At 41.1% G+C, this 13,623-nt stretch overlaps 3 protein-coding genes across 3 annotated transcripts; all 3 read left to right on the top strand.

The window, feature by feature from the left end:
• The first annotated feature begins 6,027 nt into the window (after positions 1-6,027).
• Positions 6,028-6,848, top strand: LOC129238991 (farnesol dehydrogenase-like). The gene is made up of 2 exons (XM_054874248.1): positions 6,028-6,607; positions 6,681-6,848. The coding sequence occupies exons 1-2, from the start codon at positions 6,032-6,034 to the stop codon at positions 6,846-6,848; spliced, it is 744 nt and encodes a 247-aa protein (XP_054730223.1). The 5' UTR covers positions 6,028-6,031.
• Positions 6,849-8,647: 1,799 nt separating this feature from the next.
• Positions 8,648-9,463, top strand: LOC129239126 (farnesol dehydrogenase-like). Its single transcript, XM_054874439.1, has 2 exons — positions 8,648-9,223; positions 9,296-9,463. The coding sequence occupies exons 1-2, from the start codon at positions 8,648-8,650 to the stop codon at positions 9,461-9,463; spliced, it is 744 nt and encodes a 247-aa protein (XP_054730414.1).
• A 1,753-nt stretch (positions 9,464-11,216) lies between these two features.
• On the top strand, positions 11,217-12,043 carry LOC129238946 (farnesol dehydrogenase-like). The gene is made up of 2 exons (XM_054874192.1): positions 11,217-11,792; positions 11,866-12,043. The coding sequence occupies exons 1-2, from the start codon at positions 11,217-11,219 to the stop codon at positions 12,031-12,033; spliced, it is 744 nt and encodes a 247-aa protein (XP_054730167.1). The 3' UTR covers positions 12,034-12,043.
• The last annotated feature ends 1,580 nt before the right edge of the window (positions 12,044-13,623 follow it).

Below are 13,623 nucleotides of genomic sequence, written 5' to 3'. Positions count from 1 at the left end.
AATATGTGTGAGAGAATGCCTTAGAAGGAAAATGAGAGGTACTCACATCTACATACTTTCAGATAGCCAAGCGGCTCTAAAAGCCCTTCTATCAACAACTATCACCTCTAAATTGGTAAATGATTGCCTAAACCTTCTAAATATGTTAGGAAACCTCAACACAGTAACACTATGTTGGATTCCGGGACATGAAGGACGTGAGGGAAATGAAATGGCTGATGACCTTGCAAAACAAGGAGCAAATATGCAACTTACTGGTCCTGAGCCTTTCTGTGGACTAACAAAAGGCCACATAAATGAATTCCTTAGGAAATGGGAAGAAAGAAAACTTGCCGCACACTGGCTAAACTGTGCCGGTCAGCGTCAAGCTAAACTATTCATAAGTCCCAACAAAGGAATATCTGACAAACTTCTCTCACTAAACAGAGTAGATCTGCGTCTTTTAACTGGATACCTTACAGGTCACTGCAGCCTGAGGTACCATCTAAATAAGATTGGTCTATCCGAGACCAATGTCTGCCGCTTTTGCGAAATGGACATAGAAAGCTCAGAACATGTGCTTTGTGAATGTCCTGCGTTGGGCAGACAAAGACTTCACCACCTTGGTGGTACCGTAGTATCTCCATGCAATCTTTGGAACAACAAACCCAAAACTGTGCTAAAATTTCTAAAAAGCCTAAAACTCTAGGGTTACAAAATAGGCCTTCACAATAGATCAACTCTGGTCGCAGTGCGTAATGGCCTTCTAATAATAATAATAAGTGGCGAAAGGGGAACGAAATTTTGACAAAGAAACATGGATGTATGTATTTATTTACTTACGTTTACTTGCATAATATTTTGCGAAATTGGAAAAACAGAAATGCAAATATTTTATTTATTTTCTTTGTTCTTTCATTTCTCAAAGTAAAATACAAAACAGTGTCAAAAATATCGGATTTGCATCGAATGAGATGTGAGTGACTGTATATTAGGTTAGGACACAATCAGGCTCATGGCCCATTGTGATGCCGCATGGGGAACTGGCCCCTATCCCCCTTGAAACCAATGTGTGCTATTCAAAAAATTCGCAAGATTCTTAATTTCGACAAAGCCGAGGTCTTCTAATTCGTTGAAGAAATGTCCGCCCAAAATGGCGAGTCTACGTCTGCCTAGAGCAGGACAGTGACACAGAAGGTGCGGGATCGTCTCTTCCTCGTCTAGACAACTTCTGCACAAGTCATGTGTTTGCACATCCATCCTCTGGGCTCGGTAGGCAGTGCCCCGTAATAACTGAAATCAGTGTGTTAAGACTATGCTTATCTCCTCATAGTAGAAGTTCTGTGCGTTAAGCATTGAGAGTCGATGTGGCCGGGCTATTTTGCATGTGGCTTCGTTACGCCATTTTTCTGTACATATATTAGGTTGTTGACGATTTTTTTCACACCACACTGTAACTTTGTTAATTTCAGTTTGGAGAGTAATCGAATCGGACGAACTGCGAATGGTAGTATAGATTTTTAAGTTGTCCGTTGATGTTGTTTATAATTTGAATATGTCGAGCATTCACAAGGCAAATGTCAAAGAGTAAGGGGCCCAAAACACTACGCTGGGAACAATGAAAAAAAAAATAATAATAATTGGTGCGTACGCTTCTGTTCGGTGTTTGGCCGAGCTCGTTCTCCTATTTGTGGTGGGCATCTTGTTGTTGCTCCACAAATTGAGGGGCCTACCATTTCAAGCCGACTCCGAACAGCAAATGGTTTTTTATGAGGAGCTTTTTCATGGCATACACTCGGAGGTTTGTCATTGCCTGCTGAGTGGCGATTGCTATTAGACAATTTATTTTCTGTCATTTGGTGTTTCATGCACGGAGATTCGAACCTGCGCACCCTCGAATGGTTGCCACGCACCAACCCATTAGGCTACAACACAAACACAATAAAACTCAGAAATTCGTTATTATTATTGATCGCAAGTTGTACAATCTTAAATTTCTATTTATCAGAAACTAGATTTGTATTTTTATTAAACGAACTGTTCAAGCAACTTCAATTCTTGTCATAGTTTTATCAAAATAGTCTGTAAGAAACCTATATTTTCCAGATTATAAATCTATTAAATAAATAAATAAAAACAGCCTTTGAAGTACTTTCATATCAACAAGCATCGATTTTCTCACGTGTAAGCCACATGTAAACACAATAAATGAAGTAATGCTAGCAAAAATTGCCTAAAAATAGTGCAGATTGTGATTTCTACACTTTCACTATTAAATTGTTTCGGAATTACATGAAAGGTCTTCAAGCAGTAGAGAGACACTTACCGAGATTCGTAGGCAGCAGATGGTGCCATTACTGCCGGTACCGGATTTCCATTCAAATATGTACTTACTTACTTACTTAGGTGGCCATAACAACCCGTTACCGAGTTACGGCCGACCTCACTAGCGCTCTCCAGGCGCCTCTGCTCTGCGCGCGCCTTCTCCAATTCTGTACACCAAGCGAGCATAGGGTTTCCTCCACCTGGTCTTTCCACCGGAGCAATGGTCTTCCTCTGCGTCGGCTCCCTTGGACTTCGCCCTCGAACACCTTCTTTACTAGAGCTTCTTCAACCATACGCACGACATGTCCTAGCCAACACAGGTGTTGGATGGCGATGCGTTGAACTACGTCAATGTCGGCGTAGAGCTCATACAGCTCGTGGTTCATTCTTGAACGGTAGTCTTCGCCAACGCGCACAGGACCGAAGATCTTACAAAGAACTTTTCTCTCGAACACCCCAAGAGCGGCTGCATCGCTTTGTGACACTACCCATACCTCTGCGCCATAAAGCAACACGGGTATGATGAGCGTCTTGTAAAGTGTGAGTTTGGTCATGCGAGAGAGGGCTCGACTACTCAATTGCTTACTTAGCCCATAGTAACACCTATTAGCAAGAGTGATTCTCCGTTTGATCTCCATACTGATATCGTTATTGCTGTTAACGGCGGTGCCAAGATAAATAAATTCTGGCACAACTTCGAAGTATAGTTGTCCGCAACTGCGTGCGTTCCTACACGCCGTATGTTCCGCATTGTAGACAGCATATACTATACTTCGTTTTACCCTCGTTCACCGCCAGACCCACTCGTGATGATTTCTTTTCGATAGCAGAAAACGCATTGGTGACATCTCACTTACACCGGCCGATAATGTCAATATCATCGACGTACGCAAGGAGCTGGACACATTTGTAGAAAATAGTGGCATTACGATGAACACCTGCTTTTCGGAGCACGTCTTTCCATCACGAAGTTGAAGAGATTGCATGACAGTGGATCGCCTTGTCTGAAACCTCGAATGGTATTGAATGGCTCGGAGACGTTATTTCCTACCTTGACGAAGCTGGTTGTGTTGCTCAACGTCATTCTGCAAAGCCGTAGGAGCTTCGCTGGTATACCGAACTCAGACATGGTGGCGTACAGGCTATCCCTTATCGGGCTATCGAACGCAGCTTTATAGTCGACAAAGATATGATGGGTGTCGGCTTGCTTTTCATGGGTCTTTTCCAGGATTTGGCGTAATGTGAAAATCTGGTCGATGGTGGACTTACCACGTCTGAAGCCGCACTGATAAGGCCCTATCAGTGTGTTGGCAAACGGCTTAAGTCTTCCACATAGGACGCTAGACAGGACCTTGTAAGCGATGGTTAGAAAACTGATGCCCCGGTGGTTGGTGCAGATCGTCGGGTCACCCTTCTTCAGTACAGGACAAAGAACACTGAGATTCTAATCGTCGGCTGATGCATGCTCCCTATTAGCACATCGCCGCCAGTCTTGAACAATTCAGCGGGCAAGCCGTCAGCGCCAGCCGCTTTGTTATTCTTGAGCCACTGAATGGCAACTCTGACTTCGTCATGACTAGGTGGTGGAACGTCCAAATTATCGTCGATTGGCGGTATCGGGTCATCTTCTACTGGGGCGGAATTGTATGCGTCATCGCCAGCAAGTAAATTGCAGAAGTATCCATAACCAGATTTCCATTTTTATCTCTGCAAGCTGATGCTCCGGTCTTGAAACCTTATGTCAGACGCTTGACTTGTTGATAGAATTTTCGAGCATCATACCTGCCCCTGTACTCCTCTAGCAGCTCACGCTCACGCTTCTCCTGTTCTCGTTTCTTGCGTCTGAAGAGGCGCCTTCAAATATATTTTGCCGCTTATTTTTGGCGGTACGAAGTGTGAAAAGTGTGAGGAGGAGCAGAGAGAAAAGGCAAATTATCGCCACGAGTTGTAAAGGCGAGCACCTATATGCAAACAGTAAACGACGCATAGAGCTACGGTTGCTTATAAAAAGTGGTCAAATATAGAGGGGTAGATTTTGCTAAAAATATAGACTGGTACGTTGAAATACACGACGGGACATCTATAACAGAAAATATTTTATTAGATGGAGATGTTAGAAAGCTTCTTTTTAAATGCCAAACGCACTTAGGTAGTTTGGTAGGTGGGGTGGCTGTCACACACTTAGACCTTTCGTAGGTCCATTGTGATATCACTAGAACTTATCCTTACCCTATGGGTTCCTTTTCCAACCATCCGGCAGCTTTAATAAACGAGCAAAGTTTTAGATGCGCTTTGTCCGCTACAAATTTAGAAAAAAAAGCCGTATCAAGGGTGCGGAACCAACTTATAGCTAAGCTTTCACACTCACATAAAAGGTGTCGCTTCTTCTGTATTAAAACAGCTTCTACAGAAATCGAAGTACGCGAGTTCTAACCTTGGCTGCCTATGAAACAATGACTAGTTAATACCCCTATAGCTTTTCTTATAGCTTGCCTGTTAAATTGTAACAAGTTTTTTGATCGATCGCTATTCCATTTCGGTCATGTCTAGCTACTTAGTTCGTACGTTGCGACTTTTTGCCAACTTGTATTTACCTTGTTGATGGTTTCCCTATCTATCAGTAGTTTACAAGTGGCTATAGGCATAGATATCTGGTCTTAACCGGTTCGAGCAAGTTTATCTGCCTTGCAGTTCCCTGTGGCCTGGTACCCAAATGAGGTGTACTTTGTAGTATTTAGATACGTCATTTAGAAATTTAAAACATTCTAAGACTGTTTTTGACGCGTGTGTTTTAGATTCGAACTCTTTTATTGCTGTCCGGCTGTGCGACATCCGAGTATATGAAGACTTCATTTTTGGATAATACTCGCTTTTTTATTACCGTAAGTCCTTCTTTTATTGCAGTGACTTCCGCCTGAAATACATGATCAGGTAGGCGAAATGATTGACTAACTCCGAGTTTATCGGAGTAAACCCCTCCAACTACTCTGCTTTCTAGTTTTGAGCCATCTGTATAGATGTTTATATCATTTCTCTAACAATAAGCCCGTTATCCCATTCCTCTTTGGAAGGAAGTACTGTGAGGAAGGATTTATCTAAGTTGATATCCTTGGTCTTACAGAAATCCGTTATAACAGGAATTCAGGGGAATTTTTCTAAAATTGAAGAGTGTGTACTCTCTGTTTCGTTCTGAGTAGACCGATTTCTCTTAATCTGAGAGCTACCTTGGCGATGAGGCTGTGTTGAATTTTCTTTTGTGCTGTCACAATTTTGCTTCGGAGGACCGAACCTCCACCGCTATCGTCGTTGCCATTCGCTAAATTTGCTAAAGAACCAATTTCTGCTTGTACTTATACATATATGTTACCGCTGTGGGTGTATTCAAATGCATGTATGAATATATGTGCATACGTATTTTTGTTTACCGTACGCGTGCTTGGGCGAAGAAAAATTAACGCGGCGCTCGTGGCGATTTCTTGTAGTGTCGTTGTTGTGTGTACGAGCAATTACTCCCCTCTCGCCTCTAGAACTCATCAAGATAATTTGCTTTACCTCTTCTCTCCGACCGCCCGCATCTATATGACCGTTTGCCGAAAAATTAGTGATTGTGATCTAGGTTATTGTTTCCTCAATGTTTGCACGCAAAAATTCGGCACCCGCTAAACCAAATAAATAGAACGCACGCCTCATCAGTCTCTCAGTCAGCTTTTATTCGCGAAAAGTTCAAATGGAGCGTTGGCACAAACGTATTGCTGTAGTAACCGGCGCCAGTTCGGGCATTGGCACAGCCGTCGTAAAAGATCTTGTGCGAGAAGGAGTCATTGTAGTCGCATTAGCGCGTCGCATGGATCGCTTGGATGCCATACGTAATTCATTACCGCAGGACCAGCAATCGCGCTTCTATGCGCGAAAATGTGATGTAACTGTGGAAAAAGAAGTCAACGATACCTTCGATTGGATTGAGCAAACACTTGGCGGTGTGGATATTCTAGTCAATAACGCAGGCGTACTAATACCAGGATCCTTGCTCACACAGGAGCTTAGCGCAATCAATCAAGTACTACAAACAAATATTGTGGGCGTGGTGCATTGTACACAGCGTGCATTTAAATCGATGAAAGCGCGTAATTTCGACGGTCATGTGATCTTGATCAATAGCCTCACCGGGCATAATGTGCTGCAGCATCCAGTTGACGAGGTGCCCAATTTCAATATATATGGACCGAGCAAATATGCAATTACGTCAATTAATGAAGTATTACGGCAGGAATTCCGTGGTTACAAAACCAAAATCAAGATTACTGTAAGTGTTAAAAACTGTAAAAGTTCTGTATTGGGAATTAAATCCATATTTTCGTAAAATTATCTTTGCACAGAGTGTGAGCCCAGGATTCGTGGATACTGAAATTGTACCAGAGTCATTCCAAAGTGATTGCATGTTGCGTCCAGAAGACATATCGGCCGGTATTGTGTATGCTCTTGGTACTCCGCCGCATGTGCAAGTGCATGAGTTGACCATTAAACCTGTAGGCGAAGCTTATTAGGTTAATTTAGTCAGTGAAAAAAGTAAAACTATTATATTAAACAAAAAAAAATAAAAATAAAAATAAAAATATTTAAAGATAAGATAAAAACGCAATGAAAATTTGTATTTTTATGTTTTTTTGTACGAATAGTCAATACTCAATAAACACCATCATTTAAATAGGCAAAATTTTGTTTACACATTGTACGGTCCGAAATATCCTGTACATTTCGATTTTCTTCCTTCTCTGATTGCTAATAGTTCTGTCTGGAGCACGCTGCATAGTCAGAAAGTCGAATTGATTTGCATAAGTTGAGCGGCTCCAAATAGAGGCCAGCTCCCACACCACAGTTCGTTTTGGAACCAACCCTCAGTGTAGGTTTCAATGTCGAATCTACCAATTTCCTCGGTGGAAAACTTACCGTAAAATCTTGCTCGAAGTTAAGATCGGGGATTGTGAAGTCTGGTTTGTTTTTGAGGAGTGAGCGTCCCTTGCTATGACCGTACGATCTTGTTGTCCAGCGTTCGATCTTAAGGTATTTTGTGTTCTTTGCCAAACAGTAAGTAATTCGTCGTTCAAATGCCTGAGATATATTCTAAGAGCCCAACTATTTTTCATACTCTAAACGTGATACAATTCCTCAATTATAGGCTTATTACAGTTATTCTCAGTTGGCTCGTGCTGGTAAGCAACCTGTCCAGCTTTACCAACCTGCGTTTTAGAGCTGATTGAAAAATTCTGTCCAACATAAAAAGAAATTCCTTTGTGAATTGATCAAAGACGGTGTCTAAGTGAATTGGTTTAGAGCGCGACTGCAACTTCTACTACTAGTTCAAGAATGCCGAGAGGTGGTAAGCATCGAGATATGGATCAGATGCATACAAAGTGGAAAATATACCATCTGATAAAGCAGGTCCAAAGTGTGGGAATGAGATTTAAGATTTTAGTGTAATAGTCGAAATGATTGTATTGTTTGAGCGAAATAATGGAGGTACACTTCGTAAGTAAAAGCATAGGAAACTATTAAAAGCGAAGTGTAAGAAGTAGGTATGAAAAATTATCGGAGTTATCCCCTCCACCTACTGTTTTCTAGTTCTGAGCCAACTGTATAGATTTTTATATCATTTTCTCTAACAATAAGCCCGTTATTTCATTCCTCTTTGGAAGGAAGTACTGTGAGGAAGGATTTATCTAAGTTGATATCCTTGGTCTTACAGAAATCCGTTATAACAGGAATGCAGGTGAATTTTTCTAAAATTGAAGAGTGTGTACTCTCTGTTTCATTCTGAGTAGACCGGGATCTCTTAATCTGAGAGCTGCCTTGGCGATGAGGCTGTGTTGACTTTTTTTTGTGCTGCCACAATTTTGCTTTGGAGGACCGAACCTCCACCGCTATCGTCGTTGCCATTCGCCAACTACGCTAAAGAACCAATTTGTGCTTGTACTTATATACCTATGTTACCGCTGTGCGTATATCCAAATGCATGTGCATACGTATTTTTGTTTACCGTGAGCGTGCTCAGTGTTTGGGCGAAGACAAATTGGCACGGCGCTCGTGTCGATTTCTTGTAGTGTCGTTATTGTGTATACGAGCAACTACTCCCCTCTCGCCTCTACAACTCATCAAGATAATTTGCTTTACCTCTTATCTACGACCGCACGCATCTATATGACCGTTTGCCGAAAAATTAGTGATTGTGATCTATGTTATTGTTTCCTCAATGTTTGCACGCAAAAATTCGACACCCGCTAAACCAAATAAATAGAACGCACGCCTCATCAGTCTCTCAGTCAGCTTTTACTCGCGAAAAGTTCAAATGGAGCGTTGGCACAAACGTATTGCTGTAGTAACCGGCGCCAGTTCGGGCATTGGCACAGCCGTCGTAAAAGATCTTGTGCGTGAAGGAGTCATTGTAGTCGCATTAGCGCGTCGCCTGGATCGCTTGGATGTCATACGTAACTCATTACCGGAGGACCAGCAATCGCGCTTCTATGCGCGAAAATGTGATGTAACTGTGGAAAAAGAAGTCAACGATACCTTCGATTGGATTGAGCAAACACTTGGCGGTGTGGATATTCTAGTCAATAACGCAGGCGTACTAATACCAGGATCCTTGCTCACACAGGAGCTTAGCGCAATCAATCAAGTACTACAAACAAATATTGTGGGCGTGGTGCATTGTACACAGCGTGCTTTTAAATCGATGAAAGCACGTAATTTCGACGGTCATGTGATCTTGATCAATAGCCTCACCGGGCATAATGTGCTGCAGCATCCAGTTGACGAGGTGCCCAATTTCAATATATATGGACCGAGCAAATATGCCATTACGTCAATTAATGAAGTATTACGACAGGAATTCCGTGGTTACAAAACCAAAATCAAGATTACTGTAAGTGTTAAAACTGTAAAAGTACCGTATTGGGAATTAAATCCATACTTTCGTAAAATTATCTTTGAACAGAGTGTGAGCCCAGGATTCGTGGATACTGAAATTGTACCAGAGTCATTCCAAAGTGATTGCATGTTGCGTCCAGAAGACATATCGGCCGGTATTGTGTATGCTCTCGGTACTCCGCCGCATGTGCAAGTGCATGAGTTGACCATTAAACCTGTAGGCGAAGCTTATTAGGTTAATTTAGTCAGTGAAAAAAGTAAAACTATTAAACAAAAAAAATAAAAATAAAAATATTTAAAGATAAGATAAAAACGCAATGAAAATTTGTATTTTTAAGTTTTTTTGTACGAATAGTCAATACTCAATAAACACCATCATTTAAATAGGCAAAATTTTGTTTACACATTGTACGGTCCGAAATATCCTGTACATTTCGATTTTCTTCCTTCTCTAATTGCTAATAGTTCTGTCTGGAGCACGCTGCATAGTCAGAAAGTCGAATTGATTTGCATAAGTTGAGCGGCTCCAAATAGAGGCCAGCTCCCACACCACAGTTCGTTTTGGAACCAACCCTCAGTGTAGGTTTCAATGTCGAATCTACCAATCTCCTCGGTGGAAAACATACCGTAAAATCTTGATTTGTTTTTGAGGAGTGAGCGTCCCTTGCTATGACCATACGATCTTGTTGTCCAGCGTTCGACCTTAAGGTATTTTGTGTTCTTTGCCAAAGAGTACGTAATTCGTCGTTCAAATGCCTGAGACATATTCTAAGAGCCCAACTATTTTTCATACTCCAGACGTGATACAATTCCTCAATTATAGGCTAATTACAGTTATTCTCAGTTGGCACCTGTTGGTAAGCAACCTGTCCAGCTTTACCAACCTGAGTTTTAGAGCTGATTGAAAAATTCTGTCCAACATAAAAAGAAATTCCGTTGTGAATTGATCAAAGACGGTGTCTAAGTGAATTGGTTTAGAGCGTGACTGCCACTTCTACTTTTAGTTCAAGTACTCGTATGCTGAGAGTTTGTTAGCACCGAGATATGCTATATATCAGATGCATACAAAGTGGAAGATATACCATCTGATAAAGCAGGTCCAAAGTGCGGGAATGAGATTTAAGATTTTGGTGTAATAGTCGAAATAATTGTACTGTTTGAGCGAAATAATGGAGGTACACTGTGTAAGTAAAAGCATGGGAAACTATTAAAAGCGAAGTGTAAGAAGTAGGTATGAAAAATTATCGGAGTTATCCCCTCCACCTACTGTTTTCTAGTTCTGAGCCAACTGTATAGATTTTTATATCATTTTCTCTAACAATAAGCCCGTTATTTCATTCCTCTTTGGAAGGTAATACTGTGACGAAGGATATATCTAAGTTGATATCCGGAAATCCGTTATAACAGGAATGCAGGTGAATTTTTCTAAAAAGAGTGTGTACTCTCTGTTTCGTTCTGAGTAGACCGGGATCTCTTAATCTGAGAGCTGCCTTGGCGATGAGGCTGTGTTGACTTTTTTTTTGGGCTGTCACAATTTTGCTTCGGAGGGTCGAACCTCCACCGCTATCGTCGTTGCCATTCGCCAACTACGCTAAAGAACCAATTTGTGCTTGTACTTATATACCTTTGTTACCGCTGTGCGTATATCCAAATGCAAGTGCATACGTATTTTTGTTTACCGTATGCGTGCTCAGTGTTTGGGCGAAGACAAATTGGCACGGCGCTCGTGTCGATTTCTTGCAGTGTCGTTGTTGTGTATACGAGCAAGTACTCCCCTCTCGCCTCTTGAACTCATCAAGATAATTTGCTGTACCTCTTCTATCCGACCGCCCGCATCTATATGACCGTTTGCCGAAAAATTAGTGATTGTGGTCTATGTTATTGTTTCCTCAATGTTTGCACGCAAAAATTCGACACCCGCTAAACCAAATAAATAGAACGCACGCCTCATCAGTCTCTCAGTCAGCTTTTATTCGCGAAAAGTTCAAATGGAACGTTGGCACAAACATATTGCTGTAGTAACCGGCGCCAGTTCGGGCATTGGCACAGCCGTCGTAAAAGATCTTGTGCGTGAAGGAGTCATTGTAGTCGCATTAGCGCGTCGCCTGGATCGCTTGGATGTCATACGTAACTCATTACCGGAGGACCAGCAATCGCGCTTCTATGCGCGAAAATGTGATGTAACTGTGGAAAAAGAAGTCAACGATACCTTCGATTGGATTGAGCAAACACTTGGCGGTGTGGATATTCTAGTCAATAACGCAGGCGTACTAATACCAGGATCCTTGCTCACACAGGAGCTTAGCGCAATCAATCAAGTACTACAAACAAATATTGTGGGCGTGGTGCATTGTACACAGCGTGCATTTAAATCGATGAAAGCACGTAATTTCGACGGTCATGTGATCTTGATCAATAGCATCACCGGGCATAATGTGCTGCAGCATCCAGTTGACGAGGTGCCCAATTTCAATATATATGGACCGAGCAAATATGCCATTACGTCAATTAATGAAGTATTACGACAGGAATTCCGTGGTTACAAAACCAAAATCAAGATTACTGTAAGTGTTAAAAACTTTAAAAGTTCTGTATTGGGAATTAAATCCATATTTTCGTAAAACTATCTTTGCACAGAGTGTGAGCCCAGGGTTCGTGGATACTGAAATTGTACCAGAGTCATTCCAAAGTGATTGCATGTTGCGTCCAGAAGACATATCGGCCGGTATTGTGTATGCTCTTGGTACTCCGCCGCATGTGCAAGTGCATGAGTTGACTATTAAACCTGTAGGTGAAGCTTATTAGGTTAACTTAGTCAGTGAAAAAAAGTAAAACTATTAAACAAAAAAATAAAAATAAAAATCTTTAAAAAAAGTTAACTATAATAAGATTAAAACGCAATGAAAATTTGTATTTTTAAGTTTTATTTGTACGAACAGTCAATATTCACTCAAATACACTCGGAGATTTTCCATTGTCTGCCGAGGGGCGACCGCTATTAGAAAAATGTTTTTATTAATTTTGCTTTCGGCCTCGGCGGCCGCCATACTCAATAAACACCATCATTTAAATATGCAAAATTTTATTTACACATTGTACGGTCCGAAACATCCTGTACATTTCAATATTCTTCCTTCTCAGATAGCTAATAAATAGTTCTGTCTGGACCACGCTGCATAGTCAGTCGACTTCCTGATTGATTTGGATAAGTTGAGCAGCTCCAAATAGAGTCCAGCTCCCACACCACAGTTCATTTTGGAACCCTCAATGTAGGTTTCAATGTCGAATCTACCAATCACCTCGGTGGAAAACATAACGTAATGTCTTTCTGGAAGTTAAGATCGGAGATTGTGAAGTCTCCTCCCTGTAGGAGGACCTTGCTGTGACCATACGATCTTGTTGTCCAGCGTTCGGCCTTAAGGTATTCTGTGTTCTTTACATAAGAGTAAGTTATTCATCGTTCAAATGCCTGAGACATATTCCAAGAGCCCAGTAATTTTTCATACCCTACACATGACACAATTCCTCAATTATAGGCTTATTACAGCTATACAGGTACTCAGTTGGCACGTGCTGGTTGGACAGATTGCTTTCCGAACCTTAGTTTTAGAGGTCATTGGAAAATTCTGTTTAACATGAAAAGAAATTCCTCTTTGAATTAGTCAAAGATGATGTCTAAGTGAATTGGTTTAGAGCGCGACTGCCACTTCTACTTTTAGTTCAAGAATGCCGAGAGGCGGTAAGCATCGAGATATGTATCAGATGCATACAAACTGGAAGATATACCCTCATCAATCATTTATTGAAGGCGGATGGTATTGTTTTCTTGATAAAGCGGGTCCAAAAGGGCGGGAATGCGATTTAAGATTTTGATGTAATAGTCGAAATAATTGTATTGTTTGAGCGAAATAATGGTGGTACGCTTCATAAGTAAGAACATAGGAAACTATTTATTATAGTTAACAAAACTTTTTGCTACAGCATCATTGAATTTGTTAGAGTATTTTCTGCTCTTATATATATGCTCTTATATACATATATATCAGCATTAGTGTGCAGACTGTGCCAACAGAAAGTGTCGTTTGGACAATCAGCTGACAAAGGACTAGGCTTCAAACTTTCTATTACGTGCAAATGTGTACTTCACTTATTCCAGCAAGCCCCTTTATTTATTGTACTTATGAAATAAACAGACATACAGTCTGAGTCAGAAAACAGGAACCACGATTATTCATGTAATATAAAAAATATATATTTAAATTTTTTTTTTACATAAAAGTATGTACAAAACTGCGAGTCGCAATTACTCAATAAGCCGTATAGTCGCCATCGAGATATAGCATGGCATCTTCTCAGCATGCTTCGAACCAGCTTTTCTGTGTAGCTCGTCGACAA

This window comes from Anastrepha obliqua, chromosome 2 (assembly GCF_027943255.1).
Source record: "Anastrepha obliqua isolate idAnaObli1 chromosome 2, idAnaObli1_1.0, whole genome shotgun sequence".
In the NCBI taxonomy this organism is placed as follows: domain Eukaryota; kingdom Metazoa; phylum Arthropoda; class Insecta; order Diptera; family Tephritidae; genus Anastrepha; species Anastrepha obliqua.
The sequence above is the reverse complement of the archived record's forward strand: the minus strand, read 5'-3'. Positions and strand labels throughout refer to the sequence as shown.

Coding starts and splice junctions, on each gene's coding strand:
- LOC129238991 (XM_054874248.1), top strand. CDS start 6,032: ATGGAGCGTTGGCACAAACGTATTGCTGTAGTAACCGGCGCCAGTTCG. Junction 6,608..6,680: donor AAACCAAAATCAAGATTACT/GTAAGTGTTAAA, acceptor ATCTTTGCACAG/AGTGTGAGCCCAGGATTCGT.
- LOC129239126 (XM_054874439.1), top strand. CDS start 8,648: ATGGAGCGTTGGCACAAACGTATTGCTGTAGTAACCGGCGCCAGTTCG. Junction 9,224..9,295: donor AAACCAAAATCAAGATTACT/GTAAGTGTTAAA, acceptor ATCTTTGAACAG/AGTGTGAGCCCAGGATTCGT.
- LOC129238946 (XM_054874192.1), top strand. CDS start 11,217: ATGGAACGTTGGCACAAACATATTGCTGTAGTAACCGGCGCCAGTTCG. Junction 11,793..11,865: donor AAACCAAAATCAAGATTACT/GTAAGTGTTAAA, acceptor ATCTTTGCACAG/AGTGTGAGCCCAGGGTTCGT.